The sequence below is a fragment of the Mus pahari genome, chromosome 11, assembly GCF_900095145.1.
Source record: "Mus pahari chromosome 11, PAHARI_EIJ_v1.1, whole genome shotgun sequence".
Classification (NCBI taxonomy): domain Eukaryota; kingdom Metazoa; phylum Chordata; class Mammalia; order Rodentia; family Muridae; genus Mus; species Mus pahari.
Genome location: NC_034600.1, coordinates 70,761,966 through 70,779,296, shown reverse-complemented (window position 1 = coordinate 70,779,296; position 17,331 = coordinate 70,761,966). Strand labels below are relative to the sequence as shown.

General features: G+C 42.0%; 1 protein-coding gene across 1 annotated transcript; it reads right to left on the bottom strand.

Moving 5' to 3' along the window:
* Positions 1-682: 682 nt before the first annotated feature.
* On the bottom strand, positions 683-13,125 carry Znf622 (zinc finger protein 622). The gene is made up of 6 exons (XM_021208526.1): positions 12,320-13,125; positions 11,270-11,518; positions 10,993-11,155; positions 6,556-6,668; positions 1,854-1,997; positions 683-950 (listed from the first exon to the last, which is right to left on the bottom strand). Exons 1-6 carry the CDS (start codon positions 12,945-12,947, stop codon positions 823-825), a joined length of 1,425 nt encoding a protein of 474 aa, XP_021064185.1. The 5' UTR covers positions 12,948-13,125; the 3' UTR covers positions 683-822.
* Between the last annotated feature and the right edge of the window lie 4,206 nt (positions 13,126-17,331).

Below are 17,331 nucleotides of genomic sequence, written 5' to 3'. Positions count from 1 at the left end.
TACTGAAAGAGTCTTTATTCACAAACCTACTGCTGGAAAGTGTACATTAGTATGGAATGGGTCCTCTGTTTCATTGAGCCCTCACAAGCTGTGATATAAAGGACTAAAAGAACCACCCCACCCCAAAAAATGCAAAAACTGTATCACTTTCTCAAAGTCCCAAAGGTAGCTCAATGAATGAGCTTAGCTTCCCTGCCAGTGTATTATTAGTGCCTTCTCCTAAGCGACCTAAATTAAGAATTTCTTCAGAGATTTAACTGTGAGGCAGTCCTAAAAACTACACAAAAGCTGGCAGTCATTCTTTGTTCTTATTTGGAAATAAACCCTGCATAGCAAGCCCTTAACATGTTCTGTTCTTTCCTTTTCTGCATTTTATCAACACACCCAGAGACATGGACAACTTCCTAAGCCACATACATTCACAGGTTACATTCAGTCTTGCTCCTATGTAAGCCCCAAAGCCCCCAACTAAGGTCCCTTGGACAAGGAGTAATAAGTTATTCCAAATTTTAAACTAATTTTGGAGTAGACAAATCTCTTACATTTCCCACCTCATGCTGACAGCCAGAAAGCATCTGAAAGCTGAGACAGTAAATAAAGCAACTGTCAGGAGGTCATGCAGGTCCTGGACCCGACAAGCATGTCACCACTTCAAAGCTTTAAACACCGCTCAAATACGACATTGAAGACAACCATGATTTTGACTTTATTAGATCAGAACAAATGAAGTAGCAGCAAAAGAACCATTCGGCAATCTGGCGCCACTGGTCCTCAGACAAGGAGCAAAGTGCAGCAGGAGATCCATTTCTCTGTTTCAGTCTCTCAGAATCTCACTTGGGCCCTGAAGTGCATCTGCTTGGTGGCATTGTTCTTCATTCCTAGCTTCAGCATCCATTTTGATTTCATCCTCTGTACATATTGCATGTCTCGTCCACGCATGAGAGCTGCTCCTGTGGTTGGGAGGAGGGTAAGCAATGAGGCACGGGTCTCTTACTATCAGAGGAAGTCAAAACTTTGTTGAGAATTCCCAACGTTGGCTTAGGATAAGTGGGTTCTGATATTTAAAGACAGAATCTAATGTGGGGATTCCAAGCAATGGGGCTCAGAGATCTGCATGCATCTAAGAACTGTGCATATCAGAACTTTGTAAACAGTGATGGTTGCTATGTTTTTAGGCATTAGGCTTTCTGGGACATCAGAAAGGAGGAAGTTATTGTCACCACTTTATTTCCCAGAAGAGCAGAGAAGACAGTTTTGCACAGCACACTATGAGAGTTAAGTAACAGCATATTGTGGTTTCAAAGCTTAATAACTTTAGCTGTCAGCTTTACTCATTTCAATCCACTTCTATTGGGAAAAACTGCCAAAGGGGGGCTACCTGTGGTAAGTGCACTACATCACACATGTATTGTGACAGACAAGCCTCTCAACTCTAAGGTGGGTCCTGTTAATCATTTCCCTTGCACAAATGAGCAAGCAGAAGTGAAATTTAATAATGCTCACGACGTAAGAGTTTATGTGAGACTACACATGCCATGTTAGGCTCCACAGCTCTACTAGGTACTATTTAATTTCTGTATTATCTACAGATAATTTTAGTGTGTAATTTATAAGATTTTTTTTATAGATCTAATCTTCTGGAAAGGTTCATAACGCATATTAAGTTACTAGGCCAGGAATATTAATTTTTTTAAGTCATGGAGTCTTGGACTTAATGTTCTAAGTATCCTGAGATAATGGGAGTCCCAGAAGTAAGGGGTCAAGCTTTCCCTGGAAAGGAGTCAGATGAACAACACAAATGATAACCTGTCACCCAAGCGCCCATGAAATCCATGCATATAAGAATGATGTACCTGTGCTGTCCGTCCACCCCAGGGCTCGGTATTGCTGGAGAACCTTGCCCACAGCCTTTTGATTCCTAGCGACTGTCACAGCTCTTGGCAAGCCAAATCGTTGTTTGTAGTATCTCATCAAAGAGCGATGACCCACTCTGGCACCTGTTTTGAGAAGAGCAATATTTAAACACTGGTCTTTCAAGTCAGAGTTATAAGCCAAAGGTTTCCCAAAAGATCTTGAATGGCACCAAGCCTTAGGAATCCTAGTAGGAAAACAGATATAACCAGGACAATGTTTATACAGACCAGTATTAAGAAAATATATACAGGCTAAAAAGCCCCAAGAGAAAGAAGATGAAACAGGGAAAAACTCTGACATTATGTCTACAAGCCATGCTGGGAAAACTGAACCAGAACAAAAATGAAACCATCTTTTCTCTGGTCCAGTTTTCTCTTCCAGTCGTCTTCCAACAGGAGTGCATTTTACCACACAGGGAAATCTGTCACCTACTGTAGATGTCTTTATTGTTACAAATGGAGTAATACTGGCATCTAGTGGCTAAAGGACAGAGATGCTACTGCACATATTAAAATGCACAGGCAGATTAACAACATCAAAGTATTATTTAGCCACAATGACAAAGCTGATACACTCCTTCTTAAATGATGAAAGCCACTTGATACCTCAAAAAGATTAAACTAAATTCTCTTTAATCCTGTGGTTATTTGCAGAAATCAAGTGAAACAATAAAACTTTGAGAAATGAATTCTTAACTTTAATTTCTAATGTATGTTGATACCATTACAAATATGGTTGTAGACACCAATGCACAGGCTTACCATTAATAGTGCAATACATTAAGCAAAAAGGAAAGAGGGCCAGAGAGCTTGGTAAGCAGGTATAGGCGCACGCTGTGCTGACCTGGCAATCTGAGTTCAATCCCCAGAAACCACATTAAGGTGAATAGAGAATCAAGCCCACAGTTACCTCTAGCCTTCCCATATGTACTGTGGCATATGCACACAAGTACACCCCACCCACTCACAACCATAGTAAATACAATTTAAAACAAAGAGAAGAGAACATACATTTCAAATTACGAAAACTAAGGGACAATGTAAAGTCTGCAACTTCTATAATTACACTAATAAAACCCATAAATAAAGTTATTTACTAGAGGAACAATTTGAGGTTCCTATAAGGATAGGTCTATCTGTTAGAGGTCTGAAATCCACTCCACTAGTCTGTAAATTTTAACGGAACACAGCCACACTCACCCACATCTCTACTGGCTTTTGAGCTACAAAGCAGATCTGAACAATTACTAGAGACAGAACGGTACACAAAGAATGGTACACAAAATCATTGCTTTCTGGCTATTTATAGAGAAGTAACCAAATCATATGGCTTGACTTCTGAGCAGGGAAACTAATAAATATGTTAAGCTCTGGGATGGCTAACTCAAGGCTCCACCAGAGAAATGGTTTTCAAAATTCTCCCAGAGATTGGTCCCTAGGCCAGTGGCATCAACATTATCTGTGGGTTTACTAATACAAGCAGGCTATGTTTTTAGATGAATATTAATTAGGATATAAGCAATCAAACACCTTTCCAAATAGAAACACATAGGATATTTAACATATACACAAGGCACGAAAGTCATTCCCACTAAAAATAAGTAAGTATGGGTAAAACCCTGGGTATAGTTCCCAGAGTAGTTTTCAACTTATATAAATAAAACCATTGACAAATAAGCAAATATGAATAGTTTATCACATAAGCTGTAGAAGGCTGTATTTGCTTTTAACATCTATGTCTATAACCGACATGGAAAAGAGTGTCAAGTTATGAGTTCCTGTATGCTTGGAAAGCATTTCCTTGACACCCAAATGTAATGTTTTGTGATCAGACTCAGGTCATGACAAAAAGAAACTTCCAATTTAATCTTGTGGTCTTTGGATACCAGTATGGATGGATAAAAGGTATCTCTCTAAAACCAGCTATTTGATGTGTTAAGAATTTTTATGGCAAGACCTTGGTTTGTACCTGTGCCTCAACTCAGGGAAACATGATTTCTGAACATCTATGTGAGATAAATCTAATAGGGAAAGACACATATCTAAGTGAAGGTCCAATCAGAAAACCTCAAGATTATTTACTGGGATTTCCAAATTATAATGTAAGGCCAGGGTGGTCCAAATCTGCAAGGATGATTATCCCTAAATGAGGAAATGATGAAGTTAGCAATTAGTAAGCAGTAAGTCAATATGTATATTTGTAAGCACCATTTGGAAGAGTATCATACAGCTTCTGAGAGCTGGTACAAGAGAAGTGAGCTATTCTTGCTGTCAGTTAACAATGAGAACCTGGCATTAACACCATATATGGCGCTAGAGCAGCTCAACCTGAAGGCCTTGGGAAGAAGAGATTAGCTTAAAAACGCTGTGACTGCCCAGTAACAAGTTATATCTGACTTAGGAGATGCCTGTCCATCTACCTTTCATCATGTAACTGTTGATGAACTGTCCATTCCTGTGGAACACTCAATGCAACCTATAGCAAATACTAGAGTATCTCCAAATCTAATTTTCTAAGATTAACTGTATATTTCTCATGGATACAACAGCAGTTTCATCTGGCCAGCTGGCAGATAAATCAATGTGTATTTCACACCAATTTCCACCATATGAATGAAGAATGCAGGAAGTGCAAAGGAACTGACCCAAGCCACAGTCTTCCAAAGAAATACCCCGAGCGCCCTCTACTGGTTACTTTTTTCTTTTTTTCTGGAACCATGGAGCTGCTGATTTGACACAGTCTGAGTCTTTATCTACACTTACCATACCACAACTGATGCTTTTGAAACCAGTTTAGAGCAAACTCTTAGGTGTATGATTCTTCCAAAATTGGCTTTACACTAATATCTATGCTAATGCTGGCACACAAATTGAGCTTACCCAGAGATTTCAGAGGTCATATACTCAAAAAACTATTAGTGGATCCACACGCTGCCACTACATTTTTATACAAGGTTTGCTCAGAGATTTCTACCTCCCGAGTTGTGACAAATGTGTACTGAGGCCTGAGAGAAGATCAAGTATGGCTCTTACTTCCTGCCCGCTTCCTCTGCTCACTTTTCCTTTATTGCTACAGACCGAAGACGCAAGTGAGTTTGCCTTCCCTTTTAAAGTCTGTGCCACCACAGCAGTCAACAAGTATTTATCCAGTGTTTATGTTACCTGAGACCCAGAACTACGCTGAATGAGACAGGGCATCCTGCTCTCAACTGTAATGGGAGCTTGGAGAGGAGGAGCCACTTCTACTATTTTATAGCACTGTATGGATATACCTTAATGATGATGGAGGACAACTATTTCAGAAAAGTGCCAACAGGGAGAAGTTTCGTGTTACCAACATAAAGAATAATACAGCAATGATAAATATACTAGTCACCTTGGCAGAATCATTATATATTATATGCATGTACTGAAATGCCACACTGTATCTTATAAATTGGTAAAATTAATATGCATTTACTTAAAGTACTTACATGTTTTTAAAAGGAAATGAGGGAAGACAGACAAGCAAGACAATGATTACAAGAGTATAGTGAATCGACAGACCAATGCACAAGTATCTAAGAGCACAGGAGATATTCATGAATCTTCTCCCAAGGTGTAAAAACAAGGAGTCTTGTGGTAGAGTGGAGTACCAAACGCACCACTCACACAGAGACCTGGGAGACCAGTGTGTGGCAACAGGCACCAAAAGAAGCTCTCAAATACCTTGAAGGTAATGGCTCCCAGTGTGAAACCACACAGGGTAAAGAAAATATACGTATGCTTTAGAAAGAAGGGGCTGGTGGTTATAAAGGAACCGGACAGATGATGTCCAGATGGAAAACTGACACAAACAAAATGGCCACACAGACAAATGCTTAAGAAGAAAAGCATTCAAAAGACAGTCAGGGACTGCTTAATTATCTGAATGGGAGAAGACATTACCTATAGAGATACCCATTTGGGGCTTTGATTAACTCAATGACCCTAAGAAATGTGCTTTCTACATAATTAAGGACTCCTTACCAATTTTTAAAAATGTAAACCCCAGATGAAAACTTCACCCAAACAGAGCATGATCCTCAAGTAGGATCATGCCTGTCAGTAATGTCTTTATAATATACTACATTGAAATGCAGACTACAGTGTTCTACATGTCATAATCACCTTATTCAGCTTACTTAAGATGTTATCTTATTCTCTAGGTAAGAGCTGGGAGTTAGTAAAATGAGGACAGACTTGTCTTACAAGATCAATTAAACATCTGCACAGTCCTTGATATTTATAGGATACTGGTTCCAGAATTCACTCTCAGAAAAAGACATACACACACAGAAAGGAAAAAGAGGGATAGAGTGATGGATCTATTAGTTTACATTTAAAAAAAATTAAATACCTAGTCAAAAATTCTGTAAATCTGAAAAGAAACAAGGAAAAACAACAACCCAATTTTAATGAAACAGCTAACTTAGAGCTAAGTAACTACTTTTAAAGTTTACAAGTACTTGAGAGAACACACACACACACACACACACACACACACACACACACACACACGGTTCATGTTCTTTTTCCCACAGCACAGCAGGTAACTGATGAAGACATGCTTCTTCCACTATACACCGGCACCAAGCAACTTCGTTTTGACAAACACACTTACCAGAAGGAAGTATCAGCTCCATGGTTTCATCATCACATTCCAATATCTTTTCTGCAGACAAGGCCTCCAGCTCAGCAGGATCCTGCCCCTCCTTGTAATCTGGGTAGCTACTCCTGTGACAGTGAAATAACACTAATAAGTAGACTTAACTAAATGGGAGACCTGCATTGGCAAATGTGGCCAAGCTACCAACTGCTTCCAGGGAATGCCCACTACAAGAACTGAGGGATTAAATTACTGTCTGAATTTTTCTGCAACAAACGTGACCAAATAACCCTTAAAAGGACTTTTTCCTCTCTCTAGAAAGATTACGAAGCTGGGGCAGCGCATGCCTTTAATCAAGCACTCAGGAGGCAGAGGCAGGCGGATTTCTGAGCTCAAGGCCAGCCTGGTCTACAGAGTGAGTTCCAGGACAGCCAGGGCTGCACAGAAGCCCTTCTGTTTATGCAGAGGATAAGAGTCCAGCGCTGGACATGCGGTTACAGCTCAGTTACAATGCAGTCAGGTTCCAGAAGACTGGAGCCCACAGAACTTTGTGATGACACAAGAACACATTTCTAAGTGCCTCACATGTTAACTTTAACATAGTCTTTCAAGTACTGAATTTTTAAAACTGCAGATAGTGTGACTAAAGCACTGAATTTCTAATACGTATCTTTTATTTTATTTGAACAGCCACAGGATATGCCTAGTAATTACCACACTGGACAGTATAGTTCTAAAAGAAACTGTTTCTAAATATATCCAAAGTTTGCTATTTAAATGGTCATACAGGGGAGTAACTCTAGAAAGTAATTGGGAGATGCTCAGTGGGTAAAGTACCTGCCATGCAAGCAGACCTAAGGTCGCCGGCCTTCCAGCATGTACATGAAAAACAAGCCCAGCCATGCCTACCACACCAGGGGAGTGAAGACAAGAGTGTCTAAGGAGCTTGCTGGCCAACCAGGCTGGCTGAACTGGTGAGCTCCAGGTCCCAGTGAGACCTTGTTGCAAAAAATAAAGTGAGATATGACCAAGGAAGACTTCTAATACCAAGTCCAGGTCTCTACATGGCATGTGCATATGTGCATACATAACAAATGCAGCACACACATACATAAAAATAGTAAATTTTAATTTTAAAAAAGTAGTTGGACAAATAAGCATTGAAATATTAACAGCTGGGGGCTGGTGAGATGGCTCAGTGGGTAAGAGCACCCGACTGCTCTTACAAAGGTCCAGAGTTCAAATCCCAGCAACCACATGGTGGCTCATAACCATCCGTAACAAGATCTGACTCCCTCTTCTGGAGTGTCTGAAGACAGTTACAGTGTACTTACATATAATAAATAAATAAATCTTTAAAAAAAAAAAAAAAGAAATATTAACAGCTAAACAACCAACAGGGAATAGATACAAGACTAAATCAGAAACAAAAATAACCTCCGAGCAGCTAATTAAGATGTTAAAGGGTTCACAATTACGTTCGTTGCTCATAATAAAATACTGGCTAAAAAGAAACACTTGCCCCCACTAACAGTGGAACTACAGAGAACACACTAGAGGAAGGAATGTGCCCACACAAACACACATCTGAGTTTGTGCATCCCCTATGGGCCAGTACTAAAATTTACATAGTGGGTAAAATATACACATTTACAGATATTAGCAGGCTGGTAGAGCAGCACTTATTTTTAATCAGCTCAAAACTAGAAACCACTCAAATATAAACCACTACATTAGATAAGAACTAGAGAACATTCAATCTAGTAAACTAAAAAGAAAAATCTGTAACTATATAAAACAAAATGGGTCTGGAGAGATGTCTCAGAGGTTAAGAATAATGGTTCTTGAGCCGGGCGTGGTGGCGCACGCCTTTAGTCCCAGCACTCAGGAGGCAGAGGCAGGCGGATTTCTGAGTTCCAGGCTAGCCTGGTCTACAAAGTGAGTTCCAGGCTAGCCTGGTCTACAAAGTGAGTTCCAGGACAGCCAGGGCTATACAGAGAAACCCTGTCTCCAAAAGAAACAAAAAAAAAAAAAAGAAGAATGGTTCTTGCAGAGGACCTAGGATCAGTTCCTAACACCCACATGATGGCTCACAACTATCCGTAACTTCAATTCCTGGACTTCTGAGTCCCTCTGCAAGACCTCTGCGAGAACTGGCACAGAAGATACACATACAAACATTTGGGTAAAACACTCAATTTTAAAAAACAAACCAAAACAGAATGGATGAGTTTCCCAAAAGTACAGTTGAACAAAAGGTGCCAGACCCAAAGGGTACATTCTTTGCTACAAAGTTCAAAAACATGTAATCCAACTTTCACTTGAAAGGGTGGAATTATAATTTGTCCATTTCTTTAGACCAGTGAATCTACAAAGTACTTACTGAGCACAGTGCCTGACAGGCAGTAAGCACTTAATGACAGCCTTGTAAATATTTTCTATTTTCCAAGGTTTCTTATTAAACATTATTAAGTTTTGCTTTGTAAAGCAAATAAATCATTTAATGTTCATTTTTATATACGAAGTCCAAAAACAGTACTCAGACAAAGGAAAATACTATTCTTTTTTGAGGTTTTGCTGGTGGTAGTACTAGGAAACAAAGTCAGAACCTTAAGCTCCACAAGTACTTTCCTACTGAGCCATCCCTGGCCAGGAACTATCCGTTTACGTCAGTAATCAATTTTAGTTGATAGCAATAGTCTGAGCAACACACTCAGTAAACAGTAACAGTGCAATAAAAGGAGCTATATGCCACCAAGAAGACAAACAATAAGCAACAATATATGTTGCGTGAAATGACAGTAAGGGCTACGAGGAGAATAAGGGACAAAAATGACTAGGTAGGCACTGTTGTTTTATGAAAGACAGTCATGGAGGTCACAATGGCATGGTGAAATTTGAGTCATTCGGGAAATAAAGACTCAAGTCTTTGGACTCTCTGAGCTAAAGCTAAAAAAAAAGCTCCCAAATTTACAAACTTGCTCTCTGTTAGAAAAAGATCCAGGAATCTAAACAGCAGAATCATGGCTAGAGTCAGAACACCTAGGACATCACAGGCCATCAAACTTTGACTTTTACTTTAAGAAGGGAGGACCTTGAAATATTCTGAGCAGCATTAACATGACTTAATGTTATAAAAAGATCTGTCAAGCTCGCTTTGGAGACTATCACAGAGGGAGTGAGGATGAAAAGTAAGATCAAGCAGACAATACGATTCAATGACAGCAGATGGCCTAGACCTGGACACTGGAGGAAGGGAAAAGAAGTCACATACTAAAGGTAATATCAAGGCAGATCAAACAGATTTAAGAATTAATGCAAGCATAATACAAAATACCAAGGATGACTACAAAATTATTGGCTTACATTACTGGGAAGGACAGAATTACCATTTATCTAAGATGAAGAGGTTAGGTTGAATACCAGAATGCAATTCAAATGTTAAAGAGAGCTTCTAAGTTTGATGTTGAGATGGTTGCATCAGAGGTATAAATTGGTAGTCAGAGCCTATAGGAAGTACTCAAATTTACAAGGCTGAGTAGGAACTTAAATATATAAGAAGCAGATGTAGATAAAGAAATCAGAAAGTCTACACTTCAATTATTTCAAGTCAGTTACTAAGGTTATAGTCTCTTGACTTCTCTCTGCTGTTTGCTTAGCCTACTCCCAATTAGACACTCGGTCTGAAGGTCAAATACACTGCTGTCTGGCAGGGCACTAACAAGGGATAAATATCTTCTTGCTTGGGGAGGATGCTTTCCATCTCCAGTGGAGACTCAAATCTGTCTTCTCTGTACTTCTCTGTCTTCTTCTATACTGTACGCCTCTCACCTCCTAATTATGCAATTCAACCCTCAATTGCAAACTACAAAATCAGGAAGAGAAGGCAACAGCAAGTTCTAAAGACGAAATTTCTGACCACCTAGATCACATACCTATGCTATTTCAAATACATTTTGACAAAAGAACCTACTTATCCATGAACACCTCACCTACTTGTTGCGTATGTATGAACTGCTCAAGATTCCCATTTACGCTGAATTATCTATGAAATAACCTCACTGCCAAATGCCAAAGACTTGGTATAGACTACCAAGCAGTTCGATTTCTTTAGTAGATGGTCTGTGATTCAAAGGAGCCCAGATTGTGAAACCTAACTTTTGAATTTCTATTCAAAGTAATTAGCAAAATTAAAGTTCTGACTATTTAATCACAAAGAACAAAAGTAAACCATTCACACTCACTTTTAACACTTTTCTAAATGTGTTCAAGTGAGCTTGTAGCTTAGGTACATGTAATACGGGTGAAGATAATACTGGCAAAGCTGAGGTGCTACCTCAACTCTCAACTGCATGGTGAGCCCAACTCAATTTCAGAAGAGGGGGGCAGATACCGTTTACTATCCACTGTTGTATCGATATAACCTCAAGTCACCTCACAAACTCATCTTACCTAAAGTCATAGAAGTCTGCAAATTCCAAGGCAGCGTCACCATCTGTGAAGAGCTTACAGTGGCTTTTGTCATTCATGTGCGCCTGTACAGCCTCTGTGGAATAGAAGGACTTCCCTTTCTCATTGCACCACAAGCAAATTTTGCCAACACCAACTTTCTCTCCTGGTCATGTGGAAAAAAATATGAAATCAATCTTTAGAAGTCAGGTTAAATCTCACTACTTACTCTCACAACTGAAAAATATTTCCTCATCAAAAGCAAAATCATTGTACTTACCCAAATATTCAATTAGTCCTTTCAAATCTGAAAGATACTCTATATCAGGAATAAAAAAACTGTGGACTTTAGTCATATGAGCCACATTCTTCACGAGGGAGCTTGAATGATGGGAGCAAAACAAGCAGTCTGTTACTGGGATGGCACCCAGGGGTGGGCTCTCCTCAGTCTCTGCATCTTCTGCATCCTGATCCTCCACTCCAGGGTCCTCACATTCCAATCCATCATCGGAATCAATATCTTCCCAATCTTTAAGCAAAAGTTTTGAAAAACAAGTGTACTTTTAAAGGTGTGATAAGTAAGCACAATCAGACACCAAGTGCTTCAGGACATATCCCAAGTTCTGCCTGTTCCCTGAAGCCAAGTGCTCTTACAAGACCTCAATTTTAGCTATTTAATTACCCCCAGACAAGTTTAAATGATAAAAACCTCTTTAATCTTTCTTTTTCAGCGGGAAGCTCTATCAAATAGTTGCTAACCCCTTTCCTAGCATTGCTGCACCTAGCCCAGTACTGGACACCAAGTTTCAGTACTGGACACCAAGATTCCTATCTGGTTCAGTAACTGACATTATAATTGAATCAGGGTGAGTTAAGGGCAGGGATAGAACAGAGGATATGTGGGGCGGTGGTGGCGCACGCCTTTAATCCCAGCACTTGGGAGGCAGAGGCAGGCGGATTTCTGAGGCCAGCCTGGTCTACAGAGTGAGTTCCAGGACAGCCAGGGCTACACAGAGAAACTCTTGTCTACCAAAAACCAAAAAACACAAAAAAAAGAACAGAGGCCTACAATCCATCTGCCGAACTAGTTAAAAGACATAATAGACCAGGAACCATCTTTAAATCCAGGCGGGGATGCCCTGCGCCTGGAACCCCAACTCCCTCAAAGGCTGCGCCATAAAAGATTAAGAAAGTCAGGGTCCAGCCTGGGAAAGGATGTCGCAAAGGTAAGGAGGGCGACATCACTGAAAACGGACCCTGCCCTTCGTCTCCATCGGGATGTCTCTCGGAGCCTCCCGTTCGCCCCAACCCGGACAGGACCGTTACCTACCTTCGTCTTCGTCGTCTTCCTCGTCCTCCTCCTCTCCGTCCTCCCACTGCTGCTTCGCCAGCTTCTTGGCCTGCTGTTCGAACCACTGGAGCCGGGGCGGCTTCTCCGTCGCGTCTCGCTCCGGGATGCCCCGTGCGGCCGCCGCCCTCTCGCCCTCGTCCCCGGTGGGCGCAGCCCAGGGCGCTTTCTTGGGGGACGTGGAGGGTTGGGCCTTGATGACCTGCTGGATGGCGGCGTTCACGGCGTCCTTGTCCACGCCGTCGGCGCCCAGCCCCTTCTCCGCGTTCTTGGCGTTGAGCAGCTCGACGCGCCGGCTGGCGGCCCGCACCGCCTTCCGCTCCAGCTCGGCGTGCCGCCGGGAGCCGAGGTGGTTCTCGTAGGCGTTGAAGGTGGCGAACTTCTTGCCGCACGCCGCGCAGTAGGTGGCCGCGCCCTTGCTCGCCTCCTCCGCCTCGGCCACCGCGCGCTGCGCCCGCACCCGCTCCTGGAAGCCCTCGGCCGTCACCGGGGCCATGGCGGCCACCTTCCGCCGCAGGTTGTAGCGGTGCCAGTCCGTCTTGTAGTGCGCCCGCTGCAGCTCCCCGTCGCGGAACGCCACCCGGCAGGTGATGCACGTGAGAGCCGCCATCGCCGGGCCCCGGAGGAAGAGACGAGCGAGCCGAGAACCTTCTAAGCCTGACCCGACGCCTTCTGGTCCCACAAACACAGGAGACGCTCCTTCGCCACAGCTAGGAAAAGCCACACTAGACTCCGGCTTCCGGGCTCTAAGTGAGGGAACTTCCGGGCTCTAAGTGAGGGAACTTCCGGGCTCTAAGTGAGGGAACTTCCGGGCTCTAAGTGAGGGAACTTCCGTGCTCTAAGTGACGGGACTTCCAACACCGCAGGAAACTCTTGGCAGCTGGCTTAAGAAGGCCCGCCTGGGTCCTTGGCCACGCCCCGGAAATGATGATGGAACTTCCCGTCTCTCGCATTGCTGCTGGATCCGCCCTGTCAATCAAAGGTGGGCGTGTTTCTGGAGGAGGCTGCCGCCTCCTGAGGACTGAAGATGTCCAGTGGTTGTGTCGCGTGCTGTGACGAGGACAGAGGGATGGGCGTGTGAGGGAAGGAAGGGCGTGGGTACCTGGGATGGCTCTTGAGAGGTGGATCCCCTCCAGACTGTCTTCCGCGCCTTTGGAAAGGGAGATCAAAGGTGGCGACAGCGTGGGACTTCCGGAGCCCAAACCATGGCGTCCAGACCCAAGCCCTGGACTGCCAACGGAGCTCTTGAACGGAAAGGTCCCCTGCTGGGTGCCGAAAGCACAGCCTAGCCACCATCCCACAAAATACAATCCGAGCCACATGTGAGATTTTAAATCCAAGTAGCCATATAAAAAGTCAAACTAGGTGAAGTGGCTTTTAATGATCGAAATACTCTTTCAGCATCTAAAGGTAAAAGGATCTGTCTGTGATTTTACGCTCCATCGTTGGTACTAAACCTTGGAGACCCTGTCTGTGTGTAACAGCAGCAATTCATATCAGTTCGGTGTTTTGTTTTGTTTTGTTTTTCTTGAGACAGGGTTTCTCTGTAGCCCTGGCTGTCCTGGAACTCACTCTGTAGACCAGGCTGGCCTCGAACTCAGAAATCCACCTGCCTCTGCCTCCCAAGTGCTGGGCTCCTATCAGTACATAAATGCCCCATTTCATTTGCTCGATTTGCCTATATAACCTCATATAACATCTGGAGCAGTGTTTCTTAGGAATATGGGAATCTGAAAAGCTTTGTGGCTTCATCTGCACTGGCTTCATGTACTGCCTGGCTCAAGTAGATCATCGATGCGGTGCTGAAGCTTCCAATAAAGTTCATTATTAATCGGGTTAGATCGCGTTCCCTTGTACTCAAGATCAAGTGGCTTTTCTTTGACTCAAAGATTTAAATCAAGCATTGTCCATGCCTACTGCATCCTCTGGATTTTGGATTTGGTTTGGTTTGGGGTTTTTTTTTGTTTTGTTTTTGTTTGGTTTTGGTTTTTCAAGACAGGGTTTCTCTGTGTAGCCCTGGTTGTCCTGGAACTCACTCTGTAGACCAGGTTGGCCTCGACCTTCAAAAATCCGCCTGCCTCTGCCTCCCAAGTGCTGGGATTAAAGGCGTGCGCAACCACTGCCCCGCATATCCTCTATTCTATCCCTGCCCTTAACTCACCCTGATTCAATTATAATGTCAATTGTTCTAACTGATTAAGCAAGTACATTTTTGGTATTGTGTTAGAAATCAGTTGCTATGCTATTCTGCCTGAATATCTTTCTTTCAGCTTGCTCCCTTTTGTAGGCCTTTGTCCAAATGCCTTTGGGGGTGTGCTTTTCTAGCGCCTTTTGTCAAAAATAATGCCAATATTCTTCTTGTGTTGTTGTTTTTGTTATTATTATTATTATTATTATATCCCAAATGCTGCCCTCTCCTGGTCCCCTTCCCAGAGTTCTTTCCCCTATACTCCCTCCCCTTCACCTCTGAGAGGGTGACCCCCCTCCTGCAGAGCCCTTCTGTGGTATCAAATCTCTAGAGGATTAGGCACATCCTCTCTCACTGAGGCCAAACAATGCAATCCTCTGCTACATACTTGCTGCAACAACCCATTTCTTAAGTCCTTACTAGGCATTGCTTTTTATCACTGTTATCTGTTGTGCTGTATTGGATCACTAATATTGAGCATCAAAACATTCAGTTTCTGCAGGGCAAGCACCAACAGTGCCCGAATTAGGCGTTTCTTATGTACTCTCTCACGAGTTCATGGTGAGCCTGTGGCCAAGGCTGAAGTAACCTGAAGGGTTAGTATCTTACCATGGCTGGAGGGGTCTCATCAGAGAAGACTTGCTTGCCTAATAGTGAGAGATGTTCTTTCCTTGTCAATTGAATCTCTCCATAGTAATATTTGTCTTCATAGGGTGTCAGTTAGCTTCCCTTTTGCCTGTGCAGTTCTGGTGTTGACTAAGTACTTTTACAGTATTCTCTGATGCAGATCAGCTCATCTAATGTGAAATGCCTATTCAGAAGTCCATGAAGAACAGCAGAGTGGGGCCAGGTAGACTTCATTGATTGCTTTGAGAGAGCTGATAAGACTAGCGTTTGTCGTTTTCTCCCAGGCTTAGCAATGGAAGTCCTGCATCCAGGGAAACCTTATAATTATGGACAGATCTTCCGTAAAAACAGGCTTCTCTTTCATGGTTGGGTATCAACACTAGAAAAATACCAGGACAGAGTCTACTCAGTGTTTCTTAAAACTACGATGTTGTAGTGCAAAGATTAAATCTAAGGATTTTTTTGTTGTTGTTGCAGAAAGTTTTTATTTTGATATTCTACAGAAATTTTGGAATAACAGCTTCCTAAACATCTCACTTTGAGGGCTACTCCTAGTATTCCTCACCAACTGAATTGAACAAAATATATGTATTTTCAAGCCTCCATGAAAAGCAGAAGTTAGCTATATAACAAAAAGCATTTCTAGATTTTTTTCCTATTTGAGTTTGCATCTATTGATAGCCTTGATTTCCTCTCTGCTTGCTCCTGTTTATTTTCACAATCCTATTTCAGCATCTTCGGCTTCTCAGTACCCTTTACTTTTCCTCTTCAGAGCACCATTGCTCCCTCCTTTGATTCTGTAGTGAACCCCAGAGAAGAGACTGTGGTCAGTCTAGTTTCTCCTTTGCTATTGCTGTAACCTTAGTCTATTTAGCACTTGTTAATTGTGCTTGCTATTATTTAGATATGGTATGTCCCTTAAAGGTTCAAAGGACAGAATTTTGTTCCGTAGTGTAACAGTGTTGGAAGACAGTGGAACACTTAAGAGGTAATTAAGTCACAGGAGCTTTGCCTTAATGAGTGGATTCATCGTTTTGTCAAGAAACTGGTACTAGATGGGTCAATACAAGAGTTGACAATTAAGAAAATGAAGCCACAACATACCCAAATTTATGGGACACAATGAGAGCATTCCTTAAGAGGAAAACTCATAGCTCTGAGTGCCACCAAAAAGAAACTAGAGAGAGCATACACTAGCAGCTTGACAGCACACATAAAAGCTCTAGAATAAGAGGAAGCAAATTCACCCAAGAGGAGTAGACAGCAGGAAATAATCAAACTTAGGACTGAAATCAACCAAATGGAAAAAAGAACTGTACAAAGAACCACACCATGAGGTGGTTTTTTGAGAAAATCAACATGATAAACCCTTAGCCAGACTAACTAGAGGGCACAAGGACAGTATCCTAATTAACAAAATCAGAAGTGAAAAAGGAGACATAACAGATCCTGAGGAAATCCAAAGCATCATCAGATCCTACTACAAAAGACTATACTCAACAGAACTGGAAAACTTGGATGAAATGGACAATTTCCTAGACAGATACCAGGTACCAAAGTTAAATCGGAATCAGATTAACAATCTAAACAGTCCCATTTCCCCTAAAGAAATGGAAGTGGTCATTAATCATCTCCCAACCAAAAAAAGCCCAGGACCAGATGGGTTTAGTGCAGAGTTCTATCAGACCTTCAAAGAAGACCTAATTCCAGTTCTCCTCAATCTACTCCACAAACTAGAAACAGAAGGTACTCTACCCAATTCATTCGATGAAGCTACAATTACTGATACCTAAACCACACAAAGACCCAACAAAGAAAGAGAACTTTAGATCCATTTCCCTTATGAATATCAATGCAAAAATACTCAATAAAATTCTTGCTAACCAAATCCAATAACACTTCAAAACAATCATCCATCATGACCAAGTAGGCTTCATTCCAGGTTTGCAGGGATGGTTTAATATACGGAAATCCATCAGCATAATCTACTATATAAACAAACTCAACGACAAAAACCACATGAGTCTCATTAGATGCTGAGAAAGCATTTGACAAAATCCAAAACCCATTCATGATAAAAAGTCATGGAAAGATCAGGAATTCAAGGCGCATACCTAAACATAATAAAAGCAATATACGGCAAACCAGTAGCCAACATCAAAGTAAATGGAGAGAAGCT